Here is an 18,316-nt window from a genome sequence, read left to right as displayed (position 1 = left end):
AACACCATAAGCAGACATATCCTAGCCTTCCAGTTGTAGTCCAGTTGTACAGTCTATATATTATTCTTTTTTTGGCTCTTCTTTTGTGTGTTGTCTCCATGAGTGGCTCTGCAAAGTGTGTGTCTGTTCATCTCTGGCGTGCCCTGGGGGAGTGTGCGCTATATGATAGGGATGACACGACTTGTCAGCATCACGTCTGCTAGGAGCTCTAGAGGTGACAGTAGAACGCGGCGGCGATTTTCAAGCGACATGACTCCAACTGTATCTCTGTCCCTCAGGGAGTGGGACGCTTTCGTCCTGTTTTAATGGCAAAACGTCCCAGAGAAACAAAGAGCAACCCTGCGCATCAAAGGCAAGGTGACTGGGCGAGGTGTCTGTGACAGCGAGAGTGGCAGCGGCAGTGGCAGCACCAAGGGAGAGAGAAAAGAGAGCAGAGAGAGGCTGTTTAGAGCTATCTGCTCTGGATGATGGACTGTGTGATTTCCTCTGGACATCTGCGGGAGAATAGCCTCCTGAGACTGGACAAAAAAGATGATGTGGCAAATGATATCATCTTAAATTGAATTGATGTGTCTGTGATTTTCCATTTTGTTGTGTTCCCTGTGTCTGCACTGGCTTCCCCCTATGGTCCAAGATCACATACAAAATTGTCCACAGGTGTGAGTGTGTGAGTGACGGGGTGAATGTGTGAAATGGTCTAATGGTTTGAGTGTGAGTGACTGGGTGAACGTGTGAACTTGCCCACAGGTGTGAGTGTGTGAGTGACTGGGTGAACATGTGAACTTGCCCACAGGTGTGAGTGTGTGAGTGACTGGGTGAACGTGTGAACTTGCCCACAGTTGTGAGTGTATGAGTGAATGGGTGAACGTGTACTTGAACTTGCCCACAGGTATGAGTGTGTGAATGACTGAATGAATGTGTGAACTTGCCCACAGGTGTGAGTGTGTGAGTGACTGGGTGAACATGTGAACTTGCCCACAGGTGCGAGTGTGTGAGTGACTGGGTGAACATGTGAACTTGCCCACAGGTGTGAGTGTGTGAGTGACTGAATGAATGTGTGAACTTGCCCACAGGTGTGAGTGTGTGAGTGACTGAATGAATGTGTGAACTTGCCCACAGGTATGAGTGTCTGAGTGACTGAATGAATGTGTGAACTTGCCCACAGGTGTGAGTGTGTGAGTGACTGGGTGAATGTGTGAACTTGCCCACAGATGTGAGTGTATAAACGACTGGGTGAATGTATGAACTTGCCCACAGGTGTGAGTGTGTGAGTGACTGGGTGAACTTGTGAACTTGCCCAGAGGTGCGAGTGTGTGAGTGACTGGGTGAACGTGTGAACTTGCCCACAGGTGTGAGGGTATAAACGACTGGGTGAATGTATGAACTTGCCCACAGGTGTGAGTGACTGGGTGAACTTGTGAACTTGCCCACAGGTGTGAGTGTGTGAGTGACTGGGTGAACTTGTGAACTTGCCCAGAGTTGCGAGTGTGTGAGTGACTGAATGAGCATGTGAAATTTTCCACAGGTGTGATTGTATGAGTGACTGGGTGAATGTGTGAACTTGCCCACAGGTGTGTGTGACTGACTGGGTGACCTTGTGAACTTTCCCACAGGTGTGAGATTGTGAGTGACTGGATGAACTTGTGAACTTTCCCACAGGTGTGAGTGTGTGAGTGACTGGATGAATGTGTGACTTTGTTCACATGTGCGAGTGTGTGAGTGACTAGGTGAGTGTATAAAACTGTTCATATGTGTGAGTGTGTGAAACTCTCCCCAGGGGTGAAGGTGTGTGTGAATGACTTGGTGATTGTGTGAAACTGTCCACATGTGTGAGGGTGTGAATGACTGAATGAGTGAGTGAAATGTTTCACAGGTATCAGTGTGTGAGTAACTAGGTGAATGTGTGTTATTGTCCACAGGTGTGTGTGTGTGACTGGGTGAATGTGTGAAATTGTCTACAGCTGTGAGTGTGTGAGTGACTGGGTGATTGGCTGATGCCCTGTGACTGGTGCCCTGTCCAGGGTGTGTTTCTGCCCTATATTCTGAGCCCCTGAAGAGCATGTTGTGGTTATACGTATATGACATTTCTTGTTTCGCGTAATGACCTTGCCAGTTTACGATGTACTGTAAGCTCCAAAGGATCATTTTCTTGCAGTGCAGGTCAAAGAAATACCCCATGGCCCTCCTGGCTACTTCTGTGAGTCAGTAATCACCTTCATTTTCAGTGTGATGTGAATCTTGTGGCCTATTCATGACAGGAGCTAGAGAATGAGTCTTTGTGCCTGGAACAGATACAGAAAACAGCCTCTGAGTCGGTGGGCTGTGCAAGGTCGAGGGCAACACACATCATCCCACGCTCTATCGCCCCCTGCCAGAGCATCACACAGTGAAGACATTATACCCTCTGGTCTCCCAGATTTATTGTCATTTGAAGGCCCATGTTGCCGCAGGACTGAAACTGGGCAGATGTGGTCATTTTTCTGTGTGTCAAATGGACTAAGACTTTTGGGCCACTTTTAAGGGCACAACTAAGTTACATTCTGCTTTCCAAAGTCATCTGTGCTGTGTTTGATAGTTACATTTATATAATTTTTGGGACATTAGGAAGACGCCCCAACCATTGCAAGCTTTCCTGGGAGGTCTTTCATCCAATACAAGGATGACTTATTAAATATGCCTCATAGAAACTGTGATCTGCTGCTGCTAAGACTGTTTGAGCCCAGAGTGATCAGACAAACCAGATTAAAATGTAATCACTCACCACTTTCACTGAATTTCATGTCCATGTCACTTGCTAGGGTTTATAGCCAATAGCATGTTGGTGTCACTCCCCACAGTTTGAAACTGAACCTCAGCTTGCTGCAGTGTAATGCCGTAGGTTCAGACAGGATGCTATTCAGCTCTTCAAGATTTATGACATTTGGCAGATTCATAGTGACATCACAGTAGTCGACAGGAGCAATGTTCGGAGTCTAGCCGAAGGACTGTTATTAAGATAATGTGGTGTTCATGCCCAAAATATTTTGGCTTTTGCTTTGATGGGTCATTCTCAGCGCTGCAGTGACACTGACATGGTGGTGGTGTGTTAGTGTGTGTTGTGGTGGTACGAGTGGATCAGACACAGCAGGGCTGCTGGAGTTTTTAAGCACTGTGTCCACTCACTGTCCGCTCTGTTAGACACACCTACCTCGTCAATCCTCCTTGTAGATGTAAATTCAGAGACAGTCCCTGCACAGTTAGCATTGGTCGTCCTCTAGTCCTACATCAGTGGACACAGGACACTGCCCGCAGGATACATACAGCTACATTGGATATACTGAACTACAAATTGCTCTTGTATGGTCAGTGGAGCTGAAAAAAGGACAGTGAGTGAAGACACAAAGAGGTCACTTTAATATTGTGGCTGATTGATGTTTATTAAGGAATATGATGCTTTTTTTGAAGACAGTCTTCAAGTGGGAATCCCGGCACTGTGGTCCAGTGTGTCCAAATAGTAGTGACTGGCCTGAAATCTAGAGGAGCCACTGAAGAATAATAAAGCTTGTGGGACCCAAGCTCACTGTTTCTAGGTCATGGAATGAGTAAATTATGTTTCACAAAGATGAAGCTGAAACAGTGCATAATACCATCTGGGATCTAAAGATCAGGGACTTAAGGGGTCTTTGGGGTACATGTGCCTTTGGCTTAATTAGCAACAGCCTTAGTTCATATGATGTGACCCCTGATCGACAGTTTTCACAGCTGCGTGGTGGAGGTGCGTATCTCTAGCGGAAAGGTGTAGGTGTGCAGGATGTTCTTTAGCGAGCCAAGAGGAGATTACATTATTTCCGCTGTGACCGGCAAGCCAAGAGGAGGCAAAGGAAGTGTACTCCTGTGCATGAATATGCAGAAGCCGACAAGTCGGAGTGCCAGGCAGGCAATCAGGGCGACTCAGCACATCGATAGGCACTAAATGAGTCGCTCCATCCCTCTGGGTGTGTTTAAGATAATAAACGCCAATACAGTGCTGTGGGAAAAGGGGGAAAAACAGCAGGAAAAAGCCTACGCGCAGGGTCAAACCACAGGACATTGCTGTTTAGGTGCAATCAAGCCGCTGTAGGGCCTCTCATTCAATCAAAATCGCCTTGGCACAAGTAGCTGTCTGATACAAACTCAATGAAATGTCAAGGTTGGTTACACTCCATGCCTTTCAGACCTGGACCAATGCTACAGTGCCACTGTGGAGCTCACCTACTTATCACCCCACTGCTCTGAGTACAGCAGCCTGGAGTAATAGATAAAGATTTTTGAGACACATCTACCAACTAAGATGTATTGTTTTGGAATTAAACCCTATTCTGAAATGTCCTTCAGAATACAGAGAGAAGTTGTGTTAGTTATAGAATGAATAGTTTTCCATTCCATAAAGCAGACATTCATTCATTCATTCATTCATTCATTCATTCATATATCTTACTTAATTAATTATTTGATTAGTTTATTCATTCATTTCTCTTAATTCAATTATTTCCATTCATTCATTCATTCATTCATTCATTCATTCATTCATTCATTCGTGCATATATTTTCTTTTTGTTCATTCATCCATTCACCCATACATTTATCTTCATTCATTTTTTTTCTTTTCATTCAGTCAGTCATTCATTCATTCATTTTCTTTTCTTTTCGTTCGTTCATTCGTTTGTTCATCCGTTTGTTCATTCGTTCATTCGTTCATTTTCTTTTCTTCTCTTTTCTTTTCTTTTCTTTTCGTTCGTTCATTCGTTTGTTCGTTCGTTCATTCATTTATTCATTCATTCATCAGTAACCCCTTTATCCTAATCAGGGTTGTGGTGGTTCTGGATCCTACAAGGAATTCATGGGCACAAGATTACATCTGAGAAAGGGCACCATTTAATCTCAGGGCATCACACACTCACCCAGTCACACACAACCTCACACGTGTGGACATTTTCACACACTCACCCTGTCACTCACACACTCACACCTGTGGGCAAATTCACACAGTCAGTCTATGTACACATGTTTGTTTGGTTTGTGGTAGTTAAGTGGTACACCCAAAGGAAACCCACACAGACACCGGGAGAACACACCACAGAGTGTCCCCCAGGGCGGGGATCAAACCCAGGACCCCGAGCTTTGCGTCTATGTCTAGCACTCACACTGAGCCTAGGGTCTCCAGTGTTGACTAGAGTGGTATAAAACCCTCCAGCACTGGGGCTGTGTTCTCTGAAGTAACTCACTGGGTAAGCTGGAGTGGAGTTTAGCGCTAGTCCGAATCTAGTCCTGTGACAGCAGTATGTTTACATGACTAAATACAATCAAATCCGCACAGCAGTGTTTCAGTATCTGGTGTGAATCCTCCCCAGCATAAGGAGGACACTCCATACTGATATACTTCATGTCCAAAGAAACCTTGTCTGAGCAAGTGTGGTAGTGTGTGATATACTGCTGGTGGTTATGAGGCTGTTTCGACCACTGCTGACCAGGCCTCTAACTGACCAATCAGAAAAAGGCAGAAAATCAGGAGCCTGTGTTGTGTTTAGTGATATATCACTGGAGCTCATGGAGCTCTTTCTGGTTGTTTTGGGGCATTGTGTTGTGGTGTGACTGCAGCAATAAGCTCGCTTAATCTTAGAGGTTGGGGGAGGATATGAAAATGCTCACACACTCGCAGGGTCCCAAGGAATGGCCTGGCTTTAACTGCGACACCCCACAGGCCTGCCTTAATCTCCCAGCACCAGCACAGATGCTGCACGACACACATGCACACACACACACACAAACATAACCCTGCTCACATAAGCTTCCACACTCTATCACATAAACCGATTTACTGCTGATGTGCATTATCAGGGCTAATTAACAACAGTGATGAAACCTTACGCCGAAATAAGGACAGCGGGGCTGACACTGCGGTAGCACAACGACAACAAAAACAACAACCACAACAACCTGCCCTGGACCATCAGCATAACAAAGGAGCTCATTAAAGGAATGGCTCTTTCCTGGCACACTCTGTGCTAAATCAGTGGGCCAAGAAAGTGGACAGTGCTCCCATATAATTAAAAACACAATACACCGACAAAGATAATCTTAAAAAGGTCCATATATAAAAACTCACAATGAAAACAGACCCTTATGGATTCATGTGATGTCATGAAATGCTATATATACATATGTGCTACATGTGCAGCCTATAATACTTTAGCTCTGCCTCTTCATACTGAGGTTATATGGAGTGTTTAACATCCAGGCTGATTTTCTGAATAAAATGAACTACCTGAAACAGTAGCCAATCAGAACAGAGTTCATTTGTTGGTCATTTGTCCAATTAAAAATATGCATCTTCCAAAGTAGTTATTTACCGGAGAAGGAAGAACCCTTCTTAACTTTCAATGGAAGTCCAAGTTCAAGTCCTGCTCTCCCTGTTCTCCCGGTGTCTGCGTGGGTTTCCTCCGGGTGACTGTCTGTGAGGAGTGTGGTGTGTTCTCCCTGTGTCTGCGTGGGTTTTCTCCGGGTGACTGTCTGTGAGGAGTTTGGTGTGTTCTCCCTGTGTCTGCGTGGGTTTCCTCCGGGTGACTGTCTGTGAGGAGTTTGGTGTGTTCTCCCTGTGTCCGTGTGGGTTTCCTCCGAGTGACTGTCTGTGAGGAGTTTGGTGTGTTCTCCCTGTGTCTGCATGGGTTTCCTCCGGGTGACTGTCTGTGAGGAGTGTGGTGTGTTCTCCCTGTGTCTGCGTGGGTTTCCTCCGGGTGACTGTCTGTGAGGAGTTTGGTGTGTTCTCCCTGTGTCCGCGTGGGTTTCCTCCGGGTGCTCCGGTTTCCTCCCACAGTCCAAAAATACACATTGGTAGGTGAATTGGTGACTTAAAAGTGTTCATATGTGTGAGTGTGTGTGTGTGTGAATGTTTGCGTGTGTCATCCTGTGAAGGACTGGCGCCCCCTCCAGGGTGTATTCCTGCTTTGCACCCAGTGATTCACTGCGACTATGAACTGGATTACAGACAGTAAATGAATGAATAATAATTTCAAGATGTTGGGAATATCCAGTCTGCTCATTTTGGTCATATACACACTCTTGGTGATTGTTCAAAGCTGGTTCAGGAACAAAATACCATGCCAGTGTTACACAGAAAGAAAATACCTATAAAAGTTTTTCCCAGCCCTTTAGCTGACTGGAGTAAACAAAATCTGGGGTACATTTACTGTCTGAGAAAACTAAAAAAAACATCAGTAGGGAACAGGATAATAAATCTCTTTTGAAATACACACACAGACCTCATGACAGCTGTGTGAGGATTCCTTTATCTCTCTGGACTTGAAGGATCAGCACCTTCAGGGCAGCGAGGTTAAACATAACAACCCAGTGTTACACAGTTCCATCTTGGCCAGACACAACACACAGTGAGAGTGGGCAACAAGGCAAACATCATGGCAGCAGGCCCAAGCTGTGGGTGTCCTCCAAGGCACTAGGTGGTGCTAAATCAGATCCCTGCCTCAAAAACAACAAAAAAACAAAACAAAACAGACAGTAAAAGAGAATTCTAACCCTAAACATTGTATATCTTATGTATCTTTCAGAATCATGCCGCTGAGAGCAATGTAAAAAAGGCAGTTTTCAAAAATGTGTTCTATTCAGGTGCTGGTGCTTCTGTCATTTTTGGAGCGTGTTGTTTATAATTGTCTAAAAAAATTGTGAAAAAAAAACCAAATAATGAAAAGTAGTCTCTGTTTATTTTTTAAATTGACATTACATAAATCTCCATTCATTTTTTCGGTGCATACATTATTTCCCATGACTACTACAACCTTAAACCTTTATTACTCCACACTGAATAATGCAGAGTCTGAGGTTTATCCGACTAATCCACTTACAAACCTGATTGTTTTTTGGAGTAGAAAAACAAGCAAACAAACAAAACAACTGAGCCTGTGTCTTTTTTGGAAGAGCTGGGAGGCTGGAGGTTCACTGAAGCGCTTCCCTTTGAACGAAGCTTGTGATTGAATAAAGTGTTGAGGCTCTGGTAACTGCATCCTGATGCAAAAGGGAAGAAAGTGATGACAGGTATTTGAGACGGCGGAGAGCACTCTGTGTCCCTGGCTGTAAATCCGGCTTGTTTTTCTCGGCGGTGGCGCTAACTTCCATCATGCAGTAAACACAGAGTTCAAGGCTCACTGAGTCTGAGTCACATTGCAACAAACTGAGCCCACTCACCTCCTCTGCTCCACATTAGACAACTCCCACTCTGAACCACAATGGAATATGGGCTTCAAATCACCACTCTTTTATATATTTTCAATACGTTACATCTCCAGATACAGTCTGACAGAACGGTCTGGGCACCTTGGGTCAACATCTGTTCACGTCATCTTCCACTGACGTTCCAAGTGGACGCCAGAAGTTGGTGGAAATCACCTCATCTACCATTTATTGGGATATATATATATATCGGGAGATTGTTCCCTTGGGCTACAGCTCCCACCCTTCTTTTGTAGTACATTTGCTGTAAGGATTTGATAGCACTCCACTTTGAGAGCTTAATGAGGTTAAGTTGATTAGGCTGATGTTAGATAATTAGTTTTGGAGCTCCATCCCTTTATAGAATTCAGTTCTAGTGCTTCTCAGCCCACTGCTGTGGTGCTATATCCCCCTACAGCCAAATGCTAATTGTGTTAATGAAAACTATTACAGAGTCAACTCCAGGAGTTCAAATCAATGAATCACTGATCATTGTTGACATAGTTTTTACAAAGGAAACTAGATGAGAACTAAATAAAAAATATATATTTGAAGATGAGAAATTTGGTTTAATGTTTTGAACACAAAAAAGAAAATGCTTCATCTATTTGCTGTTGTCAGGGCAACACTATTCCATGTGGAATAGTGAAGATGAGTCAACTCCAAAAGAACGAATTCTTTAAGTATCTGGGAGTTGCTGGTATCAACTGACCAGTGATTCATTGATTTGAACACCTGGAGTTGACTCATCCTGTATTTGAGGCTCTATTTAGCAAATTTAGCAATGTTAATGCTAAATAAATGCAAAAGGTATTTGAAAAAAAAATACCGGTTATCCAGATTTTTCTATAAATTTGGGTGTTTTTAAACATATATTTTTTTTTAAATATAAACTCTTGTTTATGAAAATTAGTAATAAATAATATCTTACAGTAGTAAATGCTTTATAAATACATGACTAAATTTGTTCAACATTTGTTCAACATTTGTTGATTTTGTTGATTAAACTAATACCAAAATCAGCTGCCAAAATTAACACTGCCACACAGTGACCTTCAGGTCATCTGTGTCTTCTCCAGACATGTCCATGATATTCTAGATATGATTTAAGCTGTGCATCCCCTGTGTTAATATACCTTAAACAAGTATAGCCTTAAATCAGAGGGAGGGATTTAGAAGGGATTCATTAGAAGGAACATTTGGAAATGAACTGTATGTTGTCCATTTTTACTCTGATATTTGTTAAGTTGATCACAATAAGGCATTTGTTTTCCATCACCTTGTCCTGTATCCATTCCAAATCAGAATCACGTCAACCTTTGAACAAGAATAGTGTATATATAGTGGAAGTGTAATTGACACTATTCCCTGTCTGAAACTGTCAACCGATCCTCTCCTCACATTTGCCAAGTGAAGTTTTCTATGCCAGGTGCCATTAGGTCATTGAGTGGGTCATTACTTCTAAAGCAGCACTCTTTGAGAGAGCAGTAGCCCCTATCACTGGGCAGCACCCCCCTTGTGCTAATGCAGGAGCCGATTAGGCTGAGCTCCTGGAGGGCTGCCCTTTTTTTTTTTTTTTTTTTAGCCTCCATTTCTGCTTCATTATTCATGGAGCTGATCATGCTATCTCTCCAAGCTGCCCCACGCTTATCAGCCTAAACAGGACGTTGAGGGCCCAGGTTTGCGCGTGTGGTTTTGCATTCTTAACTTAGACACGAACAATCCTCAGGGCCCCCAGGGCCCAGCTTTCTCCTCCTATAGCTGAGAGGTGATAGAATGGAGGTGAAAAGTACTTAAGCGGTCAAAACAGTGCCCCGGCATTATCTCTGAGTTTACCAACAGACAGAATGCCAAAGCCATGGTTGCTGAACCTCTTTGCCTGTCAGAAGCCCTGATGATTCCTGATTGGCCAGCTCCCAGTAAATGTCACAAGGCCTAACCTGAGCTCCAGCACATGTGGGTCATTGTAATGACATCCTTTCCTCTGTTGAGCCTGTTTTGGGTCTGGCGGAACATGAATCGCTGTCGTGTGATGTCAGATTATCCAGCTCTGTTTGTCTGACAGATCCATGTGATGGAGGTTATGAAAAGTTTGTTATCACAGCACCTACAACAGTAATGGCAGCATCTCATTTCTTTTGTACAGTGATAGAAAAAGATACCATACTGAACAGAGCAATAAAACCAACGCAATGCTGAAAGTGTGGCTGCAAATGTTGCAGTTTACCCTGCAGGCAGTCTACAGCTAGGGTGTAAATTTCATTTCAGTGTTGGGGTGGACAATAAACAGTAACATTTCTCATTAGAAATTCCTGAGGAGGTGCCAGAGTACTGTTGTTTTAAGGCTACAGGTCATTTGTTCAACCGTTAATACCAAGAATGGCCTGTAGCAGTATACATGAGCATAGTGGCGTGCTCTCATCTAACAGCTTCTTAAAGGAAAACCAACATGGCTGGCTAACAAATAAACCACTTTCAGCAGGACAAACTGGCATTTTAGTTACAATTCATTACAATTCATTAAAATAACTTGTGTGGGAAGTCAGAGATGAGAAATTATTTTTGGAATAGTGATTAGAAGAGGTAATAGTAACGTGATAATGTGTAATGTAAGGCTTGTACACAGGTTGAAACGAGGCAAACTAAGTATGCTGAGCAACAGATTTAACTTAAATCTGTGATTATAGAACTACAAGGTGCTCCTGAATAGTCAGTGGAGCTCAGAGAATGATAGAAACAAGGAGGTCATTATCAATTTATTGTTGATCATATGTACATCACATTGTCTTTAAACCAGAAGAATTATTTTACCAATCAATGGGCCATTTCACCTGACAAATGATTCTATAGCACTTGTAGGTCTAAGCAGAACCAGTGCCTTTATGAAAGAACCTTTAAAGAGCCTTCTTTTTTAAGAGTGGGCATAAATAAGCCATGCTGCATATTAATGGTTTCACATATTGTAGAAACGGAACTAGAGGCAGTGATAGCTACAGCCTGCAAATGTAAATGCTTGGACCCCTTTCATTGCTGAATGGAACTGAATGTCTGTTACTGGAGCTGAGCGTCTGTTCTTTGTTGTTTTTATATTCACAGGTCTGGCAGTACATCAGATCATCACCATCACTGTTTCCCTTATAATGGTCATCGCCGCCTTGATCACAACACTAGTCCTTAAAAACTGGTAGGAAAGATTCTTTTCAAGCATAACTGTGATCTTAGCGTCAACCATGTCTCTCTCTCTCACTATGCCTCAGTCGGTCTCTCCCTTTATAGCCATGAAAGGACAATTGCTAACTATAAAAGTACCAACCCAGTTCCAAATAGCTGGGAAAGTGTGTGAAATCCAAATAAAATCAGGAAGCAGTGATTCGTAACTCCACTTTCCAAATCTCATTCTGAAACCTAGGACCAAATGTTAGGATAGGGACCGTTTTAGGCTGGAAATGCTGGCGAATGGATTTTAGGTATTTCACCCACTACACACCACACCCAATTTCATCAAAACACCCAGGAAATACAGATAAATATCTGATAATGAAGTACAATTATACTGCTGAAGACAGACTAAAGTGTTATGAAAGACCAGGCTGTAGTAATAATGTTTCTGTTCCAACTTTTTTCGGAACATGTTGTAGCATGAAATTTGCGATTTGCAATTACAGGTTCTGAATTGTTTTTCCAATTAATTTAATTGATTTTTTACAGCTTTGTTTTCACCTAGTATTCACACACTGTCCTTGCTTTCTTGGAACTGGGTTTGTATTTGGTGTACAAGTAAGTTTTAGAATGGATTTTCCTTTTATGTGTAATATATCATTATATTTCAGAAGTTCTCCCACCTCTTGTCATATTATGGTCACCATCACAACTGCCATTTTATTTAAGTGAATAAGAATACAAAATGAAACTAAAAACCACTGCAAAAGCTTGTGCATCTGTTCTTTGGGATAATACTGTATTCAAAAGTATGTGTGAGTTTTGGTTTTGACAATTGACTAAATGATGGTGATTTTGATCTTAGCGATTGCGGACATATTAACACTTAATTTTAAGTTTATTATTTGTTTTATACTACACAACAATTACCATAAAAAAATACGAAGTGGAGAATTTTTGAATATTAAATTACAATTCTATGTAACACAAAATCACTTTAAACTTCTTGTACATTTAATATAAACACACCCCTCCTGTGTTGACAGAAGCATAGTGTTTCTGTGTCTGTCTCCCCTGTTCAAGTTAAGTGTAAGACATACATAGGGGTTCAAGGTATGATTTTATGTTGGCTTTGTGAATTTGGTGCGTGTTTTTGTAGCTGTGCCCAGTCGGGGAATGGCCGCCACACTAGCCACCAGAGGAAAATCAACCAACAGGAGGAGAGCTGTCAGAATCTGACCGACTTCACGCCGGCCCGAGTGCCCAGCAAGGTGGACATCTTCACCGCCTACAACGACAGTTTACAGTGCTCTCACGAGTGTGTGCGCACCGCCGTGCCAGTCTACACTGATGAGATGATCCAACACACTCCCATTTACAAGACCACGTACAACGGGAACAGGTAAAATCTCACCACACAAGGGTTTCATTATCTTCAGTCAGGTGGGTGCAGCTGTCCATATGAACAGAATTCATGGACTAAAACACTATTTTCTGAAGTGAGAGTGTGTTTATACCGGAAGTAACCATGTTGATGTAACAGTTGCAGAGTTGAGTATGAAGAGCCTTTAAAGGGAACATATCTTAATTCACAATGCCACATGCTGAAGGCTCCATGAGCGAGGACCAGGAATCAGCAAATCCTGAGGCTTGTTCTAGGGGACAAGGTGCTGTCTCTTGGACAGTTGTCAGACAGGCAGGGACAGGCCACTCTACCAGACAGGATGGTCAGTTGTGGTTGACAAACAGACACCCACTTGGTTCTAATACGTAAAGAGAGTTGCATTCCTAAGTTCAGTAAAATACAACATAGTATGTTGCTATATAGAAATTAGAAAAAAAGTGTTGCTGAAACTAAATATAATTGGTCCAATAGTGTGTGATTGTTCCCCAATATCACAGTGTATGTCACATATGCTATAAGTCTTCAAAATCCCCTACTTTAAACAAGTCCCAGCATCCCTTGGAAGCATTTCTGTGCAGCAAAATCTGCACACTGCCCTAAAACAAATCCCTGTCTTCAGCACTGTGTACAGCCCCATAATTCTCCAGATGAAATATTCTCTTCAAAGTGGCATTCACATTCACATTCACCCCAAGAACGGCTCTAACAAACCATATTTCTCACAGTGCCCTGCCAAACTGAGGGCGCTTTTGTCAGAATGAGAATGTGGTATTTTTCTTCCTGTGGTAAACACAGACTACAGTATGAATAAGAAATCCATTGCAGGGAGCTGGACTCGTTTTTCTCACCCGGTCCTGACAAGAACAAAGCAGGACGCAGATATACAGCAGGCTCTAAATTACTTTACAGAACATCTAATGGAGAGCAAACGCTCCAATAATGTTCCGACACACCTCTCGGGGAATAATGCTCTACCAGCTGCGCAAACTGGATTCACATGCCATAGAGAGTTGATAGTTGTGTTGTGAAGTTGCGCATTCGGGTTCTGCAGGGTGCAAGACGTCCGTCTCACTTAAGGGCAAAATTGCCCCGTTCACACCTGGCATTATCATGCATCCAGGGTGATCTGATCATAAGTGACTAGCACAAATTATAAGCGTGAATGGGGTGTATTCTGTTTTGTGGACACATTGTCATCCGGTCTCTCAAACCACATTAGGGAGCCTATACAATGGAGCCTGACAGAGGGTTAGATACATATCCCCCCAGTGTATTTCAGTTAGGATGCTGCATCAGCTCTGTAGAGCTAGAAAAAAAAATGCTCCATGGCTGTCAATAAAGTTCAAACCAGTTCAACATTTGCTGCAATGAATCCTTTGCGTCTAGTGTGTGAGCGCCATTTTTTCTTGTAGCGTGAATGCTGAAGCCTCTCGATGTGTCTTAGTGGAGATGATCAGAGAAATCTGAAATCACAAGATACACATAGTGTAAACAGATATGCATTTGGGCAGTCATTTGGGGTCGGCTCACCTGAGGCACATAAGTTCCTATTAGTTTCCAAGAGTCAGAGTTCCTTGGGGTCCAGGGGGCTGGATCTGTCGTAGTGTGAAAAGTGTGGTTCTCTCCTGTGACATCAACAGATTAAAACTTTGACGCACAACTTGATGTTTTTTTAATATTCCAAGCCAAACCCACTGGTAACCTCAGGTGAAAATATGACGTGATACAGAATGTCTGTGGACGCTTCTTTTTCTGTAAGTGTCAGAGCGAAAATTGTCCAAGACCAGACTCTACGCAGAGGACAGTAGTGAGGTCAGATTGTTGCAGTGGATCTGACAATGGCGTGTTGAGTTAAATGTGTTGAGATTGTCAATCCTTTGTGCCAGGTTTGACAGGTTATGCCTTGCTTCCAGCTTCCAGCAAGTACCGAATTGTCAGAAACTCTCTGGACACGGCCTGTAAAAGTCTGGCCGGACTGATACTGTACTGTAGCGCAAGGAATAGAAGTCAGAGAATGGAATGAAGAAAGAAAAGCAACATGTCACTTGACAAATCTCATTTCAGGAGTATGTCTTTTTCCCTTGACTTCTTGCACCACTCTCAGCCCTCAATCCCTCAGACCTGAAAGCTCCCAGTTTGGAGGGTGGTCTCATTTCATTTCGTTTTGAGGGAAAAGGAATTGACGCTGTGCCAGTTTGACTCTCTCCAGTGAAGCCGACTCACATGCACACTCACTCCCCAAGATGTCCCATAATTCTTTGCAAATATCACAGAGGTTATTAGGTTGTTCCAATCCATGCTCCTCTGGTTCTGAATGAATGTCTCCTAGGTTTTCAGGTGATTCTGATTCTCATTGTGTTTTACTCTTTGCGGAAGGTTTCAGATCTATTGTAATCTAACAGATCAACCTACGGTATTATTCAACCAGGACGCTATTATTCAACTATCATCAGATTAAAAGATTAAAATCAGGTTTTTTCCCATGGTGACAAATGTTAATAATGGATCATATAAGCCTTCTGTAAAGATGATATATATAAAAAATAAACCTCCCCTACTGTTCCAGAGGGTAATTCACATTAACAACACTGTCCTGAAGTAAAGGAGGAGGGGGAGAATGGGTGTGGTTTCATATCCTTCTCTAAACATAGTGCTGTTTCTGCTGTGTTGAGTCCAGAGCAATGCCAGAGGCATCCCTATTAAAGGCCAGTGAAGCATCACTGTGATTTGGAAGCTGTAATTTTGAGGTATAAATAGCACCTAATGTTTCATTAACAGCTGTTTCTTTACTTTTGGAAATGTAAGTAAGTGTTATTATTTTATTTTATTTTATTTTATTTTATCATTATTATTTATTATAATAATTTTTTTTTTTTTATCTGGAGCCATCTTCTGCCCAGTGTTGTGATCATAGACTTCTCTTCACAGTGAGAGACAGTCCAACCTGAGCCCAAGGTTACAGGTAAAAACTGCCTCTAAAACCCATTCCTTCAGACTCCATTGGGCTCAGGAGGGTAATAGACCCCTTAACCACCCCAGGGTTTCATATCTGGATAAATGACAGCCTTTGTCGATACATAACAAGTGCTCCCAGCATATAAAAAGCATATTGGGGAATGCTATACAGAAACACGGAGAGCTGGTGTATCTCTGCAGGATCTTTTATAGCTGCCTTGTCTGTTTCTTCCAGACCATCGCCAACTGAAAGGCAGCTAATCCCCGTGGCCTTTGTGTCTGAGAAATGGTTCGAGATCTCCTGCTGAGGGCCTTTTACTACCTGTGGGTCGCTGCAACTTCCTCAGTTTGGACCCTGGTATGCTTCATTTCTCAGATCTTTCAAAATACCATTCCAGTATATGAGATTCATGCTGCCTGCCCCTGACTTACGTGCCTTTACGAGAGGCGATGACTGTACTGTGCTGACAAATGGAGAGCTAGGGTGTACATTCTATTTTATTTACAGTGCACTTAAAAAAGCAATATAAATATGCTACAATATGCATTGATTTAGTTTATACAGAAATCCGATATATGGCAATATATAGAGTTTAAATATATGGCATACATTAGAATATATTGACCCTTCTTCCCTTTTCCAGGATCCCGTTGGAAAATCTCCAGTTCTTATAACAAAGAACTAACAATACGAGACACAACAGAAAAAAAAAACAAAGGCAAAAACAGAACCAGAGACCCAAGCAGTTGCAGAAGGACGAGGAGAGACAAAGACCAGGCTTTTGTACAAAATGGCGGATCTCCCTGGACAAGGAGCGAAGATGTTTATTTTTCTAAAGCTGATCGCGAAAGAGAGCTATGGTTGCCACTCCAGATTATTTTCCATAGACCCTTGGTCATTTAGAGATGATACAGTATACTTAGAGTTAATATATTATATACATATATTACTGTATGTGTGGATGTGTTGGGGAAGACCACCGCTGCAGACTTTTTTTGAAAGAGATGATTTTTTTTTGTTTGTTTTTTTCCTTTTTCTGCTTTGGGTGAAGAAACAAAAAGGGGGTGATTAGACTTTTCAGAACTATGTGCCAATAACGCCAATATGTGCCACTTAATGTACAGAAGGGACGCGCATCAGAGAGTTGGTTGGAAACTACAGACATCATGGCGAGTCGTTTCTATGACGGTAATTCTGTATCGATCCATTCATATTTTTTGTTGTTGATTTTTACGTTTTTGGGGTTTTTTTGTATAGAAAAGTACAGATATGTATTTGGAAAATGTTTTGAAATAGTCCAACAATGATGCATTGCTGACGTACACAGAAGAAAAAAAATATCTTTCTAAGGACCACTGTTTGATTAGACACAAAAGAAAACACAGCTACAAATCCCTTGCCCAGTTTTTGAGTTCAATGTGTTGTTATTAGGCCCTGTTTTAAACCGAATAGTCTTCTCTATTTTTGTACAAAGAGGTCACTCAGCACCACTCAGTTCCACTGCACCTGAACTTCGGGACTGTTAACTTCCCATCTATGATTCAAAATGGAGGCCAGGCATTTTTATTGGGGTTTTAATTTTTTGGTGTTTTTTTTTATTAATTTATTTACTTTTTAGATTGCCATTCAGATGCAGCAATTGTCCACCAAAATATAATCTTTTTCTTTGTTTCTTTCTTATCTTGTATTTCAAATGTATTTATGTTTCTCATTTTCCCAAGTCATGCTTCAACTGATTGTGGTTTAATTGCTGCTGGATGAGGACTGACACTGGTTAGCTGCAGTCCATCAGAGCTCCAGTTCACTTCTTTTCTACTGATCAATACTGTCAACTAGCCTCCGTCAAAGCCTCACATTTTCAACAGCGCTACGCAATACATTTCAAATGTGTTTGATTGAGATCCAGAGTGAAACGACACCGCCATCGTCTGCAACAAGAACAACAACAAAACAACATCATCAACAACAAAAAGATGTTTTTCTACAGGAATAAACAATGTACAGCTATTAGTCTTCTAGGGCTTAGGATCAAACACTGAATACTCTGATTTATTTTTGTGCCAAGTCATTGTTGAGTGCCAAGTTGATTATTATAATTATTATTATTATTATTATTTTTCAAAGAAAACACTCCTGTGTACCATGTATATTATTTATTCGTATGACTTTGAAACAAATATAAGAATATATGTAAACAAATGCAGGAATTGCACCTGGTGTGATGCTAAAGTGTTTAATTATTTATTTATTTATTTTCTCCCCTTTTCCTCAGAACTAGAAAGAAAATTTGGAGATGAAGAATTTTTTTGTTTGTTTATTTTATATGACTCTTTTATTTATTTATTTTTTTGGAAGGGGTGTATTTGTAACTCTCCTTCTTCTCATTCACCTTGTCAGCCAAACTGATTTCAAGAAATTCCAAGAAATTAATTGTGTTTTCACCACCAGCAGAAATGGTATAGATGTACAGATTTTTCAAAACTGATTGATCTGGGCACAGACTCCATCAATATTTCAAAACAAAGTGAAACAATGAAATGCCCAATGGACTAGTGGAC

At 41.9% G+C, this 18,316-nt stretch overlaps 1 protein-coding gene across 1 annotated transcript in view; it reads left to right on the top strand.

The window, feature by feature from the left end:
* Positions 1–17,957, top strand: part of ajap1 (adherens junctions associated protein 1) — a 36,345-nt gene extending 18,388 nt beyond the window's left edge. Inside the window, exons 2-5 of the mRNA XM_066658732.1 lie at positions 11,335–11,422; positions 12,557–12,799; positions 15,993–16,115; positions 16,402–17,957. Of these exons, the coding sequence (XP_066514829.1) occupies positions 11,335–11,422; positions 12,557–12,799; positions 15,993–16,065 (404 nt within the window). The 3' untranslated portion in view covers positions 16,066–16,115; positions 16,402–17,957. The remainder of the gene's footprint in view (positions 1–11,334; positions 11,423–12,556; positions 12,800–15,992; positions 16,116–16,401) is intronic.
* The last annotated feature ends 359 nt before the right edge of the window (positions 17,958–18,316 follow it).

The sequence above is a fragment of the Hoplias malabaricus genome, unplaced genomic scaffold (genome assembly GCF_029633855.1).
Source record: "Hoplias malabaricus isolate fHopMal1 unplaced genomic scaffold, fHopMal1.hap1 scaffold_96, whole genome shotgun sequence".
Lineage (NCBI taxonomy): Eukaryota > Metazoa > Chordata > Actinopteri > Characiformes > Erythrinidae > Hoplias > Hoplias malabaricus.
This window is presented reverse-complemented; position numbering and strand designations above follow the sequence as displayed.